Here is a 21,014-nt window from a genome sequence, read left to right as displayed (position 1 = left end):
TACCTCACCATTTGCTCCAGATTTTGCAAAAAAATCCAGAGCACAGTGATGCAGGGTGACTGTTCACACATATGTCCCCACAACTGTAGCGTCACTTTGGTTGGTGTCACTCAGTGTGGTAACTTATGGTATCACCCCCCCCTCCAGACACACGTTGACTTCCTCCCATTACCACACCCTACAGAATCCTTAGTAATATTTTTTGTACTAATGTTACTCATAAATCATAATTCCCATATATCACTGAATCTAATGGTAATAAATGTGGCATAAACAACTAGCAAAATTAAAATTACACCTTTAAATTACAATATCATATGCACAGTCTAAATGTATTTACATGTTCATAGTGTCATGCAGTTAAAGTGAAAATTTGGTAATTTGTTTTAAAACAAAATTTAGAAATAATATTTTTTTAAATTTAAATTTTTGAAATTTGAAATTTTATTTAAAAAAACTGGGCCCTCTCCTTTCTCCTCTCACCGAGCCTCACCCCATCTCTGACAGCATTTTAAACAAACAGGTGAATGCTACAGCCCATTTCTGCCAAAACACAGATATTTGAGAAGCAGTGGTGTCACCTCCTTAGAGTGTCACCTGGCGTGACAAGGCACCCAGCCATGTGATCAATGTTGGGTGGTGCATTTCTGACCTTGGAGAGAATGACGCATGGTGGTAGTGATGGCCAACAAGTGGCAATGTGAGTGTAGACAGCACCCACTCTCACTGCAGAATGCAGAGGTAATGGGGAATCTGGAGCAGCTCCAGGGCCAGAATACTCCAGGAGCAGCCCAGAATATTCTGGCCAGCGTAGACGAACCCAAGGCTTTGAGCTAAACGAGCCAGTTTTGGAGTTGTACATGAAGGGTTAATATTAGGGAGCCTAAAGAATAGAATATTGGTTTATTGTATTCTCATACCATGTTTAATAAATCTATTTCTGTTGTTGTTTTAAAACTGTCTCTGGCTGATGGTCAAGCCTGAATTGGAGTCAGGCCACACATACAGTAACTAAGTAACCCACACAACAACACAACCACAAGGCCACATTATAGGGGTCATTCTGAGGACCAATAGCCCAACCCAGAAAGGAAAGAATTAAAGGAACAAGGGCAGGGCGAGTGGCAGGACTCCCTACAAACTGGAACTGTGGGGCCAGTGGAAAGGGGATCCGTCACACCAAAGATGTCAAGAGTTTGGAAAAAAATGTTTTTTGGACTACAGCTCCCAAAATCTTCCACCCATCATGGCTCTTCCAAGCTCTGTAGACTAGTATTCTCTACTCTGATTGACAGCGGCTCTCCAAGGTCTGAAGAAGATACTTGCCATTTTCCCATTAATTGGCCATCTTGGTGTTCTAAAAGAAACTTAGTGGTGACTGTATGGTGGTGGTAGAGGATTTGGGGACTTGCAGTCCAAAAAAAGATGATTCCCACCCCCACCCCACCCAAAGCTCTGTGACCATGCTGCTGAAGAATTTTCTCTGTTGTTTTTGTCTTCCTAGCCAAAAATTCAGCACCACCATCATGATTTTAACCCTGAGCGGGATGCCAAGAAACTACACAAGGCTTGCAAAGGAATGGGTAAGAAGGCCACCACTTGTCCTACTTCTCAAGAACAGTACATAGAAAGTGAAGCCTGTGATTTAAAAAGTGCTTGCACTTAGATCTAGGCATAGGAATCTGCCTTGCTGACTCATACCAAGGGGGCATTACAGTTGGTAAAATGGTTGGGAAGCTGGCACTGACCAACACCAAGCGTCTGAGGGTCTAGTTGCCCTTAGTTTTCAGTTTCCAAGGGCCATCTCAAGCAGGAGACAAGAGTGCAAATTCTCAAGGGTGCAAAGAGCTGTGTGCAAATCTCAGATAGGAGAGCAGCAGCTTGCTACAATTTGCAAGGATTAATTGACTGGTTTCTGCAATTTGCAAAGATTCTCCCAGGGGGCTCTATGTATTTCTTATGTATTTAGCTTGCTCTTTCCATCCAAGTCATTGTGGTGCCAGGGTTCACCGTCCATTGTGCGCTGCTCTGCTCTGCCTCCACCTCTGGATAGAGGAAAGTGTGTTGCTGTTAATTCCTATCAAGTCAACCTATGGTTACCCTCATAGAAAGAAGAAGAAATAGAAGAAAGTTTGTTGTTGTTAGCTTCCAATATGTTGTTGCTACATGCTACAGAGATTGTCATTTTTTCTCAGGATTCTTGTGAGTGGAAAGGGTTAAATTTCTAAATTGCTACTCATTTGCTCCTCCAGTCTAACTCCTCCATCTCTCTCTCTCTCTCTCTCTCTCTCTGTGTGTGTGTGTGTGAGAGAGAGAGAGAGAGAGAGAGACATCTCATTCTGCTTTACACAAGAAAGGGACAGGCTTGCCATTGAGGAGATTGAAGCAGCTGTCTCATGCAACAGATTTTTTGCCAAAAAATATCATGAAATTATTAGTAATGAATATTATTGCATTTTTATCGCCTAGAAAATGTAGAAGTGGTTGGGGATTGCCTGTTCCATGTGCTAAAATAACATGACTAAACTTGGTAGCTATGCACTTGGACTTTGGGGTGAGGGTGATGCTATTTGCTGCTCAGCCTCAGGCAGCAAGATGTCTTGGGCTGGCTCTGATCACAGAAATAATCTAAGCTTGCATACATGTATGAGCCCAAATTAAGCCAGTGCGGTATAGTGGTTTGAATATTGCATTAGGGCTCTGGGAAATCAGGATTCAAATCTGATGCTAAATCTACTTGATGATCTTGGGCAAGTCACCCTCTCTCAGCCCAGGAAGGCAATGGAAAACTTACTCTGAATAAATCTTGCCAAGAAAACCTGATGATAGGGCCATCAACTTAAAGGCACACAACATAACAATGAGCACAAAGTAACCCCATACACCTGAATAGCTCTGTATACCAGTTAAGAAGCCATAGAAGCAGACTGTATATATATATAAATTGTATTCCTGTTCTGTTTAACTACATAAGGGACAGAGTAAGACTTGGGTTGATTGAAAAACTTGCAGTATCTTTGAGTTGTTTGAGGTCCAAATAACCGGTAGTCAACTGAATTAATTCCTCTGTATCATTCATTTAAAGGCATCATTGAATTTTCTGGTGCCAGAGAAAGTTAGCTGGTCAACTCATAACAATTTCAATTTGACTTTTTCCCCCTGCTTTGCACTAATACTTTGCAGGAACAGATGAAAAGGTAATTATTGAGATCCTGTCCAGCCGTTCATCAGACCAGAGGCAACAAATAAAACAGAAGTACAAGGCCCTTTATCACAAGGTAAATAAATAAGGTTGCCATTATTATTACTGCCTGAATCCTATTTTGGGAGTAAGGCAATATACAAATTCAATCAATCAATCAAGGAAGGAAAGAAAGAAGGAAGGAGAGGGAGAAGGACTAATATTATTTGCGGTATTGTGATAAACAGGTGTTTGTGCCCACTCCCTCTTCAGAGATCTTTCTGAGATCCAGTAAAGGAGACAGGGCTACTTCTGATACCAATGAGGTTTTTTTCTTTTTTAATTAAAAGCAAGGGTCCCAAGCAGAGATGGCTGGCAACTCCCATGTCAGTTGGGTTGGGAATGCTTTCCACGCTTTAACCTGTACTTTGAAATAGTTACCCAAAGTGCTGAACTCCAAGATATGTACAGCACTTTGATTAACACCAAACCAAAACCTCCTCCAAAACCTGGGATGGAATCTTTGCCCCAGTGACATGGAAGCCACCAGTTACCACTGGTCTCAATAGCTGGTTTCATTGACCAGGTAGACATTATTTATGGTTATCACCATCAAATTCTTCCCCTCTTACATACAGAAGGATCTTGGCACCAAAGCAAGGTGTAATTATCAGACTGGTATAATTACTTAGTTTTCTTGAAAACTAAAAACCAAGCCTTGTGATTCTGGGAAGTATATCTCTAAGTTAGATTCATTCTAGATCTGATTTCCAATCATTCTTTAGCTACATGTATTTATTTGTGCACAACCAGTGGTCTCACAGAGAATGTGAATCAAGCTAAGGCAGTAGGGCCTGGATGAGTGTCACAGTATAGATCAGCCATTATCAGCTGCATAAGGGGGAAAGCTTCTCGGGAGTATGAAGAAATCTAGGCCTGCTTTATGATGCCAAGTTTTGTATCTCTGGGAAATGTTGCTGTTCTTTGTCAATGCTTCCTGTATGGATGGGACATGCCAGTGTTGCCTCCTGGGTAATCTCTTCAAAGCCAGAGGTGAGGTCCAGCTAGTTGGCAGAACCACATTCAGCTGTGTCTACATGAAAATGGACACATTCCTGCCTCAGTTACATGTCCTATCCAACTGCAGGGTATGACATAATCCCTATCTAGGATCACACAGTATATATATACCCCACTCTCTTCCATGCCAGCATTCTCTGAAGATGCCAGCCACAGATGCTGGTGAAATGTCAGGAATAAACTCTTCTAGAACATGGCCACGTAGCCTGAAAAACCCACAAAAAACAATAAATGGTTTATTTATAGCCCTCCCAATCACAAGGAATCTGGGCAAGTTACAATGATAAAAATACATAGAAAATACAATAAAGCTAAAAATTAGTCCCTTCCCAACCCCCCATCCCAATACTAAAATTACAATTAAATAATCAGCATTTAAAATCAATAAAATACAATAGTGTTAAAATTAAGGGAATTGGTGGACAGAGGGATGAAAATCACAGTATACGAAGAGAGGTGTTACGTTGGGAAGCCGGAAGAGATCCGTCTTAAGAGCCTTCTTAAAGGCTGCAAGAATAGAAATGTGGTGGATCTCCTCCAGCAGGTCATTCCATAGCTTCAGAGTAGCACTGAAAAAGACCCTCTGGGTGACTGAAGTTAGTCTAGATCTTTCAGACTGAACTAAATTCTTCTCCAAGGACCTTAGTGTGTGAGACGGACAGTACAGAAGAAGGCATTCCCTTAGGTATTATAGACCCAAGCCATGTACGGCTTTAAAGGTAATCACCAACACCTTGTACCTTGCCTGGAAACTAATTGGCAGCCAGTGGAGGGACTTCAAAACCGGTGTATCCGTAATCAGTCTGGCTGCCATGTTTTGTACCAGTTGAGCTTTCCGAACTTGGCACGAGGGTAGCCCCATGTAGAGCGCATTGCAGAAGTCCAATTGAGAGGTGACCAGTGCATGTACTACTGTTTCAAGGTCTCCCATTTCCAGGAAGGGGCGCAGCTGGCGTATCAGCAGAAGCTGATAACAGGTGTTCCTGACTGTCGCATCCACCTGAGCTGTCAGGTGAAGCAACAAGTTGAGGAACACCCCCAAGCTGCAGACAGAGTCCTTCAGGGGAAGTGTGACCCCATACAGAACTGACTGACATAACTCCATTCCCGGGTTCGGGTTTCTTATAACGAGTACTTCCCTCTTACCTGGATTCAGCTTGAGTTGGTTTTCCCTCATACAGTCCATTACCACCCCAAGACAACCATTCAGAGGAGAGATGCCATCCTTAGTCACTGCATCAGTCTGAGACATAGAGAAGTATATTTGGGTGTCATCAGCGTACTGATAACACCCTGCCCCATGTCTCCTGATGATCTCGCCCAGTGGCTTCATGTAAATGTTAGACAGCATGGGAGACAGGATGACGCCCTGGGGAATGCCATATTCTAGCTCTCTTTTAGAAGAGCAACTGTCTCCCAGCACCACCATCTGGAATCTGCCTGAGAGATGGGAACAGAACCACTGCAAAGCAGTGCCTCCTATTCCCAGTTCTCTCAGGCGTTCCAGAAGGATACCATGGTCAATGATATCGAAGGCTGCTGAGAGGTCCAAGAGCACCAACAGGGTCACACTTCCGCTGTCAATGCCCAGACAGAGATCCATCGACTAAGGCGACCAAGGCAGTCTCAACTCCGTATCCCATCCTGAATCCGGTTTGAAATGGATCCAGAAAAGCAGTTTCCTCCAAGACTACCTGTAGTTGATTGACGACCACCCTCTCAATCACCTTGCCCAAGAATGGCAACAATGAGACTGGCCTATAATTATTTCTATCCAGGGAGGGCTTTTTTAAGAGTGGTCTGACTACTGCCTCCTTAAGACAAGAAAGCAGGGTATCCTCCCTGAATGATACATTGATTACATTTTCCAGCATCAGCTTGATTGTATCACCTCCTTGAACAGCCAGCCAGAATGGGCAAGGGTCAAGAGAGCAGGTCATCTTTTTCAGATGACAAAGGAGCTTATCCACATCCTCAGTACTTACCAATTCAGATTGATCCAGTCTAACAGTAATGGTAGAGGCGCTGGATGCCTCTCTTGTTGCTTCTGACTTAAATTTGGCATCCAAATCAGCTCTTATTTGAGAGATTTTTATCTGTGAAATAATCATTAAAAGCGTCACAGCAAGCTATAATTGGATCTAGTAGAGGGTTGTGGGTGGAAGGCAATTGAGTTAAACTCCTTACCACCCTGAACAGCTCAGCTGGACATGATTTCACAGACACGATAGATGCAGAATAGAAAGATTTCTTGGCTGCATCTATTGCCACTTGATAGGACCTAAGAAAAGTCCAATGAAGTGTCTTATTGGATATGAGTTGGGATTTCAGCCACCGCTGCTCTAGTCGTTGTCATTATTATTATTATTATTATTATTATTATTATTATTATAGTTTATTATATATTATTTATTATATACTGAAATAAGTGAAGTAATGCACATTAGCTATCTTTTCTAATCTTGTGCTAAAACACAACACCCATTATTCTCAATCACCATGGTCCATGGCCATTACAGCCAGATGGGAAGGCTGATATAAAGCAAGAATGCCCCATAAGACCTTAAAATGACCTAAACACACTATTTCTGTCCCTGGCTTCTGAGCTGTGTCAGCCATATAGAAAGGCTGGACTTACCATTAGGCAGGGTGAGGTACTTTCCTCAAGTGGCAGATGCTGCTGGGGCTGCATGGCCTCCTCCTAACTGTTCCTTCTGAACTCCCTGGCTACTTCCAGTGTTGTCATATGACCTGTCCTATGCCAGTGGCATCACTAGGGTTGGTGTCACCCCAGTGCATTCATGCTTCCACCACCAGACTTGGAGCCACCAGGTTAATAGTCCCTCAAGAGTAGATTGGGAACTATGGAAGATAAAAAGCTGTGGCCTAAGTGCTAATGACACTGATGGACCAGGACACTGGAAGGATCTGTGTCCCAAGTTGTTCTGGTCTACCTGCCTTGTTCACAAGTCAAAAAGGAGTCTAAGTGCCATTTGGCGATGGGGGAGGCCTCCAGGAATTTGCCATGGCATGCCAACAGTATCCTGGCCTGTTCCCTTCTAACCTTTGGGTATGTGGAATAAGTCCTTCCCAGGACCTTCAGTCTCTGTGAGTCCCGGTCTATCCTTGGAGAGACATGGTGATACACTCTTGAAGCCTGACACCCCCCTCTGAGGTGTCACTCAGTGTGGACATCACTATCCACACCCCCTTAGAAACACCCCTGCCTGTGCCCCCTAAACTAGCTTTCTGTCTTGGGTGTGGTACAGACATTATCCCATCACAAGCAAGATGTATGCTTCAATTACCAATCTATCCGGCTTCTCTATATAGAACAGGGGGAGAGAGAGAGAGAGAGAGCACCATCTTATTGTTTCCTCAGGCAGCAAAATGTCTTGGTCTGAACCTGCTGCAAAGGTCCTGCTAATCCTCTTGCCTGTTCACTTAACCAATGCAAGAAATCTTCAACTATGACCTTCACTGATTGATTAGGAGGTCTCTCTTTTAAACTTTCTTAGGATCTGGGAGAAGTACTCAAAGGAGATCTGAGTGGGAATTTTGAACAGGCCGCCTTGGCCCTCCTGGATTGGCCCTGGGAATATGATGCCAAGCAGCTTCGGAAAGCAATGAAAGGAGTAGGAACTGACGAAGCAGTGCTAATTGAGATCCTCTGCACACGGACCAACCAGGTAAGGATTTGCCTGTGTTTCTGTGTTTCTGTCTTTAATAAAAAGTCAATACAGTGCTCTGCTTAGAGTGCTGGACTAGGGCTTGAGAGATCTAGATTCAAGTCCCCACTGAGTCATGAAACTCACTGGATAATCTTAGGTTAGTCACTAATGCTTTGTTCAACCTACTTCATGGAGTTATTGTGAGGATAAAGGGGGTGAGGAAAATTATATAGGCTGCCTAAACACAATGTCTGTTGTACTAGGCAATAAATAGTCTTTAGCAATCTGGGACTGAAGGGCTTAAACCAGAACTTTATGATGTGTGAAAATTTGCCACAAAAGATAACAGAGGCAAGCAACATGGAGCCCTGAGTTTGGCAACCAAAATGATGGGTTGCCCAGGCCTACCATGATGCCCAAGGTCCAGGCTTTCTACCTTTGTCCAGTCAACAATGTTGCCTCTTTTACCTAGAGTAGGAATTGGGAAACTTGTGAGTCTCCAGCTGTTGTACTGCAATGTCTACTGGCCCAAACCAGAACAGCCAGTGGAAATTACACTGTGACATCTGGAGAGCCACCCCTGACTTAGGATGACTGCTTATGCCAGGGGTAGGCAACCTTTTGGAGCCGGGGGCCGGGTTGGTGTCCCTCAGACAAGTTGGGGGGCCGAAGCCGGGGGGTGGAGCTTCCACCCTCCGGGGCGGGGCTGCATGCTGGGGGCAGAGCTTCCACCCACCAGGGCGGAGCCACCCTCTGGGGCGGAGCCACCCTCCGGGTCGGAGCCTCCACCGAAGCCCTGCAAGGAGGAGGAGGCATGTGCCCGCCCTCTCCTCCTCGGTCCCTTTCTGGACAAACACCCCCAACCTGCATTCCAAAACACACACAACAGCACAGTTGTGCATTTCACATGGCTTTACTTAACGTGGCCTCTTGCATATTTCAGAGGCTTATTCCATAACCAAACCCCTTGGGTTTAACACTTAGCATGGTTTAACATGGCTATGCATATTGAACATGTCAAGGTGGTTTCACCGTTCTTGGACCAAGTGTACTTCTCAGAAATGTGTACTTGGTCAAGGGACTTTGGTTTTTCTTCACTGCGCATGGGTTTGTAAAAATCACAGCAATTTTCATTGGCCTTGCCTCAGAGGCTTTCTGATATCAATATCACCATTAAAGAACCAAAAACACACAGAAAAGGCACTTTGGAAAGTCACACTCTCTTGGCTTCAGAAACAGTGCGTGCATGCCTCTCAAGCTGACTCATATCATTATCATCATCAACATCATCATCATCATCATCATCATCACCACACTATCATTGTCAAAGCAAGGGAGACTTGTTAGCATTAAAAGCACACAAAACACACTTTGGAAGGTGACACTCTCTTGGCTTCAGAAACAGTGCCTCCATGCCTCTCAAGCTGACTCATATCATTATCATCATCAACATCATCATCATCACCACACTATCATTGTCAAAGCAAGGGAGACTTGTTAGCATTAAAAGCACACAAAACACACTTTGCAAGGTCACACTCTCTCAGCTTCTGAAACAGTAGTTGCATGCTTCTCAAGCTGACTCATCACCATCACCACCACACTATCATTGTCAAAGCAAGGGAGACTTGTTAGCAATTAAAAAGAATGCAAAATAAAACAAAAAAACCCATGTGGCCTCTGGCCACTCACCACCTTCTCCTCTTCCTCCTCCTGCTCTTCCTCTCTCCTCTTCCTCCTCCTGCTGCCCCATCAACTCTTCCTCTCTCCTCTTCCTCCTCCTGCTCTTCCTCTCTCCTCTTCCTCCTCCTGCTCTTCCTCTCTCCTCTTCCTCCTCCTGCTGCCCCCATCTCCTCTTCCTCCTGCTGCTGCCTCCTCCTGCTCTTCCTCCCTGCTCTTCCTCCTCCTCTTCTTTCTTCTCCTCCCCCTCCTCCATGCGCCTGGGGCCAGGACAGAGGAGACAGAGGAGGAGGTGGGCAGCGCGGGGCTGCATGAAGCCCCGCAGGGAGGCGGGGAGGGCCGTGCAGGGCCCCGCGGAGCCGCGCAGAGCCCCGCAGGGAGGCGGGGAGGGCCCCACGGAGCCCCGCGGGGAGGCGGGGAGGGCCCCACGGAGCCCCACGGGGAGGGCCGCGCAGGGCCCCGCGGAGCCGCGCAGAGCCCCGCAGGGAGGCGGGGAGGGCCCCACGGAGCCCCGCGGGGAGGCGGGGAGGGCCACGCAGAGCCCCGCAGGGAGGTAGGGGAGGGCGGTGCCGGTCTTCATCCTTTGCCTGCTCCACCCCAGGCCGCGCGGCCCTCCTCTTCCTCCTCCACCGCCATTTTGTTTATCAAAATGGCGGCGAAGTCTCGCGCGACCTTTCCCGTCCTGGGAAAGGTCGCACAAGACTTCGGCCGCCATTTTGAAAAATAAAATGACGCCCGGAGCAGCGCGGAAACGGCAGCAATCGGCGGCAGGACTGCGCGGGGGCTGGCAGAAAGGACTCCGCGGGCCGGATCCGGCCCGCGGGCCGTAGGTTGCCGACCCCTGGCTTATGCTATAAGAAATCCATCTTCCAAAAAAAGAGAACAAGAGAATACATAGAATCATAGAGTTGGAAGAAACTGCAAGGGCCATCCAGTCCAGCCGCCTGCCATGCAGGAAATCTAAATCAAAGCATTCCCCGACAGATGGCCATCCAGCCTCTGTTTAAAGACCTCTAAAAGGAAGGAGATTCCACTCCACTCCAAGGAAGGAGTGTGTTCCACTGTCAAACAGCCCTTACTGTCAGGAAGTTTCTCCTAATGTTGAGGTGGAATCAGTTTTCCTTTAGCTTACATCCTTTGCTCTGGGTCCTAGTCTCTGGCGCAGCAGAAAACAAGCTAGCTCCCTCCATATCCACAGATTCTTTATCCACAGATTCAAGCATCTATGGCTTGAAAGTATTTTAAATATATATATAAATTATAAAAACAAATCTTGAATTTGCCATTTTATATAAGGGTCACCATTTCATTCTCCATTGTATTTAATGGGACTTGAGTATCCACACATTTTGGTATTCACAGGGAGTTGTGGAACCAAATCTCAACAGACAGCAAGGGCCCATTGAACCACCTTCTGGGTCAGACCAAGCTGCAAGTATTGTATTTCTAACAGTATCCAGCCAGATGACTCAAAGGCCAAACCAACAGGGCATTGAACCAAAGCCCTTCATTTTTGGAACAACTGAGCAGAGAAAGCAAGGATGACAATAAATGCAAAGATAGTGACAAACTCTTTGATGAGATTATTCTCTGGCACCCCACACATGGTGCACATGAAAACAGGCAGGAAATTGTACATGAGAATATAGGAGTGCTGTCATTTTTTGCCAGTTTCAGAACAGTGGCATCCCTAGGGTTGGCGTCACCCGGTGCAGTAACTCATGGTTTCACCCCCTACATTGAGCTCCTCCCAGACCCCACCATACAGAATCCTTAGTATTGTTTTTCATACTGATGTTACTCATAAATCGTGATTCCTATATATGACTGAATGGAATGGCAATAGCTGTGACATAAATGACTAGCAAAATTAAAATTATACTGTTAAATTACAGTATCATACACACAGCCTAAATGTATTTACATGTATATTGCTTCAAGTGGTCAAAGTGAAAATTTGGTAAGATGTGCTGTTTTTAATTTTAAAAATGTTTTTAAAATGAACTCTAAATTTAAAAAGATTAATTTTTATTTTTTTAAAAAATAAAATGTAATCTTTTTAATAAAAAAATCTGGGGCCTCTCCTGTCTCTTCCCATGAAGCCTCATCCCACTCATCCCAGCTCTTCATCATTTTAAAGGGACACAGGCAAACATCTCAGCCTGTTTCTGCCAAAAGGCAGATGTTTGGTGAATGGTTTGAGTTTTGTTTTGTTTTGTTTTGCTATAAAATTTGAATTATGTGTTTGTAAAAACATTAAGCCATTACTTCTTTTTTACCTGTTCTTCTTTTCTTTGCCACAGCAAATTGTTGCAATCAAGGATGCTTACCAAAAGAGTAAGTGACATGTTATTTTTTCAAAAAATGCTCCTTAAATTAAAAAGTCTGAACACCAGGCATGCAAAAAATATGAAAATCTCTACCTTTTCTTAGTTTTTGATAGGGATTTGGAATCTGATGTCAAAAGTGATACCAGTGGGTCACTCAGAAAGATACTTCTTTCTGTTCTGAAGGTAAGTGTTTGGACTATTTTTATCATGATTACCATTTTGGTGGCCACATTCATAGAGCCATAATTTTATTATAAGCTGGGGTAGCTGATGAGGCAAGTTAGTCTGCTTTCCCATTTACTCTGTGTATCGCTGTTCACACCTGCTCTGTAAGAGATTTTGGAGGTAGCTGCAGTTTAACTTGTCTATTATAGACAGGCACAGACAGTTACAGTAGGATAAGCTAAAACAGAATCCTATTCTTTCACAGCTCAAGCTTTCACTGCTTTTTCTTAAAAAAATGCACACACATCGTTTCTACCTGACACTGAAAGGCTGTGTTTCTCCAGCCTGCCATCCTTCTAGTGCTGAAGCAACTTTAAAACAAAATCCAGTTTAAACAGAGGGCAAAGAAGAACAAGAATGGGTGGGCAAACACAAAACGACTTTTCAAAAAGGAGTTTCTTAGTTAGAGGTTTTGTTAACTGAGGGATGCCTGTATATAAATTGCTTTTAATGTGCAGACAGTGTTCAAAAACACCTTTGTCACTGCTACTTGGATCCTGAAGTTGTATAGTTTGTAATTCTACAGCCTCACTGTACCATCTCATTTTGCAATATTGTGTGGAAAAGCTCATCTGAAAATTTGGCAAGATGTAATGTTTTTAAAGAAAAAAATAAATGAATAAAAATAATTTTAAAAAGATTTTTTAAATTTAATTTTAAAATTAAAATTTTAATTTTAAAAAAACCTAGGGTCTCTCCTTCCTCTTCAAACTAACGCTCACCCTACTCACACCATCTCTTCAGTGTCTTAAAGGAACACAGCCTAATGCCACAGCCCATTTCTGCCCAAATGCAGATGTTTGGAAAGTAGTGGTGTCACTCTCAACTTAGGGTGTCACCTGGTGTGGTGTACACACACACACACACACCATAGTGATGCCCCTGTGCACATGTACACATTGACATATGTGATTGATCAAATCCTCCTAAGGGCTTTGCTTGCCAATGTTAAAGATCATCCAAGTTTACAGGGAGACAGGTGGTTCCTTATCGAGGTCCTAAGCTACGGAGGTAGGTAAAGGTTCAAACACCATGCTCTCAACTTGGAAGCTGGCAAATGATGTGGATCTTTCAATAATGGAGTGGAGATAACCCACTTTTTTCTCCCCAAGCAGTATTGGATAATATGCACTAGAGGGCAGCAAAAAGCATAATGTGCTTCTTTGCCTTCCAAGTGCTTTGCAAAAAGGGCTGCTGCCCAACTAATAAGCCATGAAGCTGATAAAAACCATTCGTTAAAGTTCATTTGGTTATCTTGAAGAACCTAGACTGGGGTGAGCAACTTTGACCCTCCACAAATTTTAATCAAGCATTAGAGGTGCAACTGGAGATTATGGAAAACAGCTTATGGATCTGAGGGTGGCACTGGGCCCCTCCATTTCTTTTTCTAGAAATCAAATACTGAGGAATGTTAAAACCGACTTATGTGTTATAGTACAAGTATTAAAAAGAAACTTTTTGTGGTAGTGGGGGAACAATCTGTTCACTTGTTTCTCCCCCTGTTTAATATGATATCACATTCTCCAGGCTAGCAGAGATCAAGGGGTGGAGATCAATGAAACCCTGGCCCAAAATGATGCCAAGGATCTTTATGAAGTAAGTATAATTCCAGAGCGATATATATGATGAATGAGTATTATACGAATACTGAAGCAAATGTATAAGCAAGCAGTCCTACCTCCCCCAAACCAGTCTCAGCGGCACCTCAAAATTCTAAGGCAGCTTCCCATTGGGATTCCCCCCACCCCAGCCCAACCTCTCTTTTCCCTCCAGTGTTTGGTTCAAATTCTATTTTGGCTGGCAAAAGAAGTGATTTCTACTTCTGTTATATAGCTGAAAGTCCTTTGCGTTGTATCTCTGGGTACCACCAACTGCAAATCAGTTCCCATGAAGCTAAGGCTCCATCTGCACTGCAGAGTTAATACAATATGACACTGTTTTAATTGCCATGGCTCAATGCTGTGGGATTCTGAGATTTGTAATTTAGTGAGATATTTAGCCTTCACCATCAGAGAGCTATGCTTCCACAGCAACCTACAATTCCTAGGCTTCCATAGAATGGAGCCATAACTATTAAAGCAGTGTCAAACTACATTAATTCTGCAGTGTGGCAGCAGCCAATGTCTTATATTCACCATCAATGTAACTCCTCATTGGCAGCCTCTATAGCAGTCTTGATAGACCTATATAGCAGTCTGTTTGTGAGAATGTTCATAGGAATGCAAAACCTGGTGGGTGTGGAGATGAGTTGCAGTCTTTCTAAAGACTATAAAGGAAGATTGGAAAGAAAAACAGCAGAATTGGAATATATCAACAAACTACAGTCCATCAACAGTAGATTGAAGAGAGACAATGGTTCTCTGGCACACTACACACAATATAACACTAGCAAACTCGCCAGCCTCATGGAAGTTGTCTTGGCCAATTCATTTCATCTTCTTTTTGGCTCCCACATTGCATCCCAATGCTCACTGGTCATCTACTAACCTTGGCTTTAGACAACATCTTTCCTCTTGCCTTGTCCCCCAACAACTATAGTTAAAACTGAACTTGTCACCTCATCTCCACACCCGCAAAGTTTTGCATTCCTATGGACATTCTCACACACAGATTGCTATACAGGTCTGTCCCTGGGCTTTCCGCTCCACCAAATGCATCTGAGGAAGTAGGCTCAAGTCTACGAATGCTCATGCTACCAACTTCCACCTTTCAGTTAGTCTCAAAGGTGCTGCAAGATCCCTTTCTATTATAATTATAAGGTTGTTCAATCTCTGAGGCAGGAGAAGGTCGCTGGGGGACAGATGAGCTGGCTTTCAACGATGTCTTGGCAAAGAGAAACTACATGCAGTTGAGGGCTACCTTTGAAGCCTACAAACAAGTGAGTATCATTGTTTTGTTGTAGCAAATGCTCCTTCATAGTACTATCACCAATGCATACAAGAGACAATGACTGGTCCTCTTCCTAGCTTGAATCATTCTAAGACAGGATTTCTCAACCAGGGCTCCCTGGGACCCAGTTCTGTGAGAGATCAGCAGGAGTTCCTTGAGAGATTGTGATTGGGTTTGGGAAGTATTTCTTTGAGCTGTAGATATAATCATTTTTATGCAAATATTCACTGAGACCTGAAAATTATTTCAAGTGCTTCTCAAATATAAAAAAGTTGAAAAAGGCTACTCTACTGTGAAGGATCAGAAGAAAGTTACAGCATGGAAAAGCTGTGTCTTGTACATTTACTTGCCTAAGCCAGTGGGTTAGCATGGCCATGTTAAAACTATTGTGTAGCCTTTGACAAGAGACCCATTCACACTATACAATTATAGACTATTATTCCGCTTTAACTGCTATGGCATCATCCTATGGAATCCTGGGAGTTGGAGTTTGGAGAGGGACATTTCAATTTCTCATCCAGAGCACTCTGGAGACTTTCAATATTACAACAAACTATAGAATTCCATAGGATGGAACCATGACAGTTAAAGTGTAATCATACTGCTGTAACTGTGTAATGTGAATGGGCCAGAACAAATTGTATCCCAGCACATGCAGTGGGCATCAGGTTGTAAAAGGCTCAACTCATTTTATCTGTACCCATCTCCTTCTCCAGGCTCTACTAAGGGCCCATTCCCACTGAAGGAATAACCCGTGTCCTGATTTGGGTCTGCCCCGCTATTATAATCAATTCCAAAAGGCCCCGCGTTCCCACTATGGAAATGGGGCCTCTTTGAAATCTATTCTTTGGGAGGGCGCACTTGTCGTTCCCATTGGAGCTGGGGAAGACAAGCGGCCCTCCATTAGACCCTCCCCATGCACATTTTCACTTCCTTCCTTCCTTCCTTCCTTCCTTCCTTCCTTCCTTCCTTTGTTCCTCATCCCTCCCCCTTTGTCTTCTTCTCCCATCCTACCTTCTTCTTCCTACTTCTTCCAACGGGCACCCGCCGCTTCCCCATACTTACATAACGAGTGTGCCAGTGGCGCACTTGTTACACCACCGCCGCAGCTTCGAAAGAACCCACTATTTGCAGGTTCTTTTTCCGCCGGCGGGAAGCCTTGCGGTTTGGTGGCTGAGGCTTCCCTCCTTTTTGGGCAGTCTGTACCAGGCCAATATTTTATAAAAAATAAAATTGATAGATTTGAGTCATTGGTTTTGCAACTACTTGCAATCAGTGAGGCAAGTAGTTGCAAAACCAATGACTCAAATCTTCTATCAATTCTTTTTTTAAAAAATCATGTGCCCATAGGTCACACCATAAGCACAAAGGCAGCACTGAGGGGGGGGGGGGGGGGGGGATAGCAGCTCTACCAAAAACTGAGAAGGGATGGTAAACACCCCTCTGCCATTAATCCCTCCCCTCCAGAATGGTCTGTCATCCCCAATTATTGAACACGTATCGAGATTGATTCTTTTCAAAAGAACCGGCAAAGAACTTGTGTCAAGAAAGAGCAGGTTTTTTGCATTTGCCTTGCTTCATCACAATTGAAACCAATCACAGTAGGATCGGAACTGGTTTCAAATGGGAATGACAGTCATATAAACCTGATCAGCAATTTGCTTTAAATCATAGTGGGAACATGGCCATTGTAATATATGACCTATGAAATCTATTTTATTATATATTACAGCTGACTGGTAATGACATTGAAGATGCTATAAAGAGTGAGACTTCTGGAGACCTCAAGAAGGCCTATCTAACAATTGGTAAGGCACATAATAAAGATTTTTTTAAACAATTCCCACTTTCAGTTGATAATGACTAGAAGTGTCAGTGCTGGATTAAAAAATGGGTATGTGGACTACAGGGTCTAAATACCCTTAAAAGGCACTGGATCCTGTCTGATCTTGGAAACTAAGCAGCCCTGGTTGGTACTTGGATGAGAGACTGCCAATGAATACCAGGCACTCTAGGCTGTATTTCAGAGAAAGGAAATGGCAAAACCATCTCTGAGCATTCCTTGCCTAAGAAAACCTTATGAAGAATTCATAAGGTCACCGTAAATCAGTAAGTGACTTGAAGGCACACACACATACACATACATGTGGACTACAAGAGGACATATTGTAGGACTTTGTGCTCCTGTAACACATTCTTTTTTATGGCTATAAGAACTGCTTGGGTATATTAGCCAATGTTGCATTTAGTCTAGCTTTCCTTAACTTGGTGTCAGATTTGTTGGACTACAACTCACATAATCCCCTCAGCCAAAAGCAGCTTTCCACATTCATTGTAAGTGTGCATCCTATCCAGATGCACTCACCTATCACAGGCCTATTGAAGTCGCTAGGAAAAAATCAAGTGTTTTTTTTATATATATAAACAGAAATGTACAAACAGCAAAGTGCCAGGTATGTATATGCTCTCAAGTCATTTCCAATTTATGGAGATCCTAAAGCAAGCCTATCACAGGATTTTCTGGGGCTGAGAGTGTGTGACTTGCCCAAGGTCACCTGGCAAGTTTCCATGGCCACTGAGGAATTGAACCCCAATCTTCTAATCCCAATCCTAATCCTACACTCAAACCACTACATCATACTGCCTCTCAATTTGGCACTACAAATTCTATTACATGATTCATTGTCTGCAACAGCAGCAATAATAATTGCAACAACAATTTTGGACCTGTTTCTTCAATAAAAAAGGTAACAATTCTACCTATGACTAATTTACTGACTGCACATTTTCACTCATTGTCATTCAGATGAGCTCCTGCCAGAGCTTACTTTTTGGAATCCCCACTGCCAAGTGAAGAGAGTTGTAGCCCAGCAGGCAACACTTTTAAGCTCTGGTTTCCTACCCTCTTAGTTGGCACAGTTGTGGAAACTCATGAAATGTTTTCTTGTTTTGTTCTTAAAGTAAGCTGTGCTCGGGACAGTCAAGCCTATTTTGCTACTTGTCTTTACAATTCCATGAAGGGAGTTGGGACTGATGAGGAGACATTAATTCGCATCCTGGTAACACGAGCTGAGGTAGGCCATTTGAAGACCAGCGTCTTAAAAGTCTGTGCAAGACTCTACAGGTAGTCAAAGGTGTCTAATATAATCATATTTGTTACATTTATATCACTTCTTTTGAAATGGATGATGATGATTAAAAACTTCACCCTACAGCATCTATGCCGTCCTAGGACATCCTTCCTCAAGGTCCCCTCCAGATATTTGGATCACAGTTCCCAGCAGGCCCAGCTAACATGGACAATGGTGAAGGATCATGCAAGCTGAAGTCCCAAACATCTGGAAGATGCCAGCTTGAGAGAACCTGTCTGTCCTAAAGCTATACAGACGAATCCCTCACTAGTTCAGTGAATGCAAGAGTGGGAAATAGCCTCTGTTCTCTGATACTGATGTATCTATTGGCCATGCCCCCTGTTCTGCAGTGGTTCCCAATCTTTGGCCCTCCAGATGTTTTGGACTTCAATTCCCATAATTCCTGACTGATGGCCAAGTTGGCTGAGGCTTCTGGGATCTGAAAGTCCAAAACAAATGGAGGACCAAAGGTTGAGAACCATTGTGTCCAAAATCATGATCAAAGAACAAAGAGAGCTAGCTCCACCAGCTCCTACTCATTACCCACAGCACCCTCTTCTCCTCTTTCCCATATGGGAAACTTTGTTATGAGCAGGTAAAAATAAAACCGGTTTTCCTTTCCCTCCTTAGGAGAGGAAAGGAATGTCTGTATGCCAAATAGCAAACAGCATTCCAAAGCTTAACAGAGAGCTGAAAAAAGTTTGGTTCTAAAGTAGGAAAGATCAAATCAAGTCCTTGGTTATCATAACTTTGAGCATCCTTTTCCAAGTAATAGTTTAAGAAGTTGCATTGTTGTAAGAAACAAGGCATTAAATACACAGTGGAAGCTACAACCAGCTAGGGAATATAACAAAATCCCAGATGTTCCCTAGCTAAAACAGTCCCTCACCACTTACACAGAGTTAGACCTTCTGTCCTTAGGTTTTCCCATGACTAGGAAAGTGGGAATCTGATATTTTACACCTTTGCCAATCTTCCTCATGGCAATGACCAGCCCTCAAACATGAACAGGAAAGAGCTTGAGAGATCAGATAGCTTCAAGAACAAAGGCAGTGGAAACATTTATACTATTGGCCTTGAAAAATTCCAGAGGTTTTAACACCTCTGTAGCTCACACACAGCTTGGTGTGGATCTCTCTGATCCTAAGTAACCCGTAAGTGGTGAGTTAATCCCTTGTTACTAAATGTATCTTCATTCATGGTCAATAGATGATGTCCGGGGGCGGGAGACATTATCAAACATACATTCCAGTGGCCATATGTCTACAGGCAGTGCAAAATTGGGTCTACAAGTCTGGAATTCTTCCACAAAAGCAAGAACCCTAATGAATCAGGATATAGCCAGCAGATGTGAGGCATGATCAGCAGGTGCAATCCTACTCCATCCTTCACACATTTATTTAGTGCTTTGGGGTAATACACATCTGCATAGGGCAGTGGTTCTCAACCTTCCTAATGCTGCAACCCTTTGATTTAGTTTCTCATGTTGTGGTGACCCCCAGCCATAAAATTATTTTCATTGCTATATGCAAATATGTGTTTTCCAATGGTCTTAAGTGACCCCTATGAAAGGCATAGGGGATAACTGGGAAGTATATGGTCATGGTGATGTTTAACTGCAGTTTCCAACAGGCTTAGCAAATAGTCAGCAATGGGGGAGGTTTCAGTCCTACAATATCAGGATGACCACAAGGTTTCCACCTAGCAAACAGTTTTCTGGCTGTCTGGACAGCAGTATAATTAAAGATGACCACCATAATTGAAGACACCCATTTTTATGGCTTCATTTGCTCTGTAGACCTTGAGTGGCCACATTCATTTAAGAAAAATAAATTTCTGAAGGGGGCCTAAGAGCTAAAAGCATCTACAAGATTTAGGGTTCTCAACACTTACTGCTGGTAGATAATGTCAAAGCAAATACCCTGAAGGCACCATATTCCATCTTGGAAGCTAAGGAAGGAGAGGACTACTTATACTTGGATGGGGACCACCAACGAATTCCAAGTACTGTAGGCTGTATTTCAAAAGCAGGCAATGGCAAACCACTTCTGAGGATTCCTTGACTTTTAAAACCCTATGAAATTCATGGGGCCACCATAAGTCAACAAGTGCTTTGAAGGCCTATATACACACAAGATGGTGTCACAACTCCTGGGAGGACCTTGTATTCCAACTTTTCCCCCCTGTTTGCTCCCAACCTTTCTCGAAAACTGAGTGATAACCATGGAACAGAGATCACTTTGTCTTCTGCTGATATTTTTCCCACCACAGCCCAAAGGGAATTCTGTGGTATCCCTACAGGTTCTAATATCGTCTTCTTTTTTTGTTTTAAGATTGACCTTCAATCAATTAAGGAAAAGTACCATCATATGTATAATAAGTCTTTGGCTGAGGCCATTCAGTCTGACACATCTGGAGATTTTAAGAAGCTGCTGGTGGCACTGCTACACTAAGTCCTTACTGAAAGAAACAGTTCCTCAGTGAATGAATTCTAGTTTTCAGAAACTGGAATACAGTAATTACTTTTGGGACTACAACTCCCAGCTCGCCCTAAGATGGTTGGTGTATTCTCAGAATTATATGCCTGATTGTCTCTAGTCTCATTTACAGCAGACCCATTAACTCAGTGGGATTTACCTAAATGTTGACAGATGACTGTAGCCTTCCCAAAAGTAACATTTCTCAACTGTGCTTGTTTCATATATAAAAATAGTGTTACTATAGCTTTTTTTAAAAAAAATTAATTATGGATCATTCTGTCAAGAAATGCTGAGGCTCTGTAGGTGTCAGATTTATGACAGGGTATCACCTTACATTTTATCCTGTC

At 43.4% G+C, this 21,014-nt stretch overlaps 1 protein-coding gene across 1 annotated transcript; it reads left to right on the top strand.

Annotated features, from left to right (window-relative positions):
• The first annotated feature begins 669 nt into the window (after positions 1-669).
• Positions 670-20,746, top strand: LOC149317623 (annexin A13-like). The gene is made up of 11 exons (XM_089518392.1): positions 670-741; positions 1,505-1,583; positions 3,184-3,278; positions 7,780-7,950; positions 11,916-11,949; positions 12,046-12,125; positions 13,695-13,763; positions 14,944-15,045; positions 16,789-16,864; positions 18,018-18,130; positions 20,521-20,746. Exons 1-11 carry the CDS (start codon positions 670-672, stop codon positions 20,638-20,640), a joined length of 1,011 nt encoding a protein of 336 aa, XP_089374518.1. The 3' UTR covers positions 20,641-20,746.
• The last annotated feature ends 268 nt before the right edge of the window (positions 20,747-21,014 follow it).

This window comes from Sceloporus occidentalis, unplaced genomic scaffold (assembly GCF_023333645.1).
Source record: "Sceloporus occidentalis isolate IW3139 unplaced genomic scaffold, rSceOcc1.0.p SCAF_3, whole genome shotgun sequence".
Lineage (NCBI taxonomy): Eukaryota > Metazoa > Chordata > Lepidosauria > Squamata > Phrynosomatidae > Sceloporus > Sceloporus occidentalis.
This window is presented reverse-complemented; position numbering and strand designations above follow the sequence as displayed.

Bases quoted from the DNA above. Each gene is read 5' to 3' on its own strand.
- LOC149317623 (XM_089518392.1), top strand. From the start codon at position 670: ATGGTGGTAGTGATGGCCAACAAGTGGCAATGTGAGTGTAGACAGCAC. The intron at 3,279-7,779 runs GTAAATAAATAA...AAACTTTCTTAG, and splicing joins ACAAGGCCCTTTATCACAAG to GATCTGGGAGAAGTACTCAA. The intron at 12,126-13,694 runs GTAAGTGTTTGG...CACATTCTCCAG, and splicing joins TACTTCTTTCTGTTCTGAAG to GCTAGCAGAGATCAAGGGGT.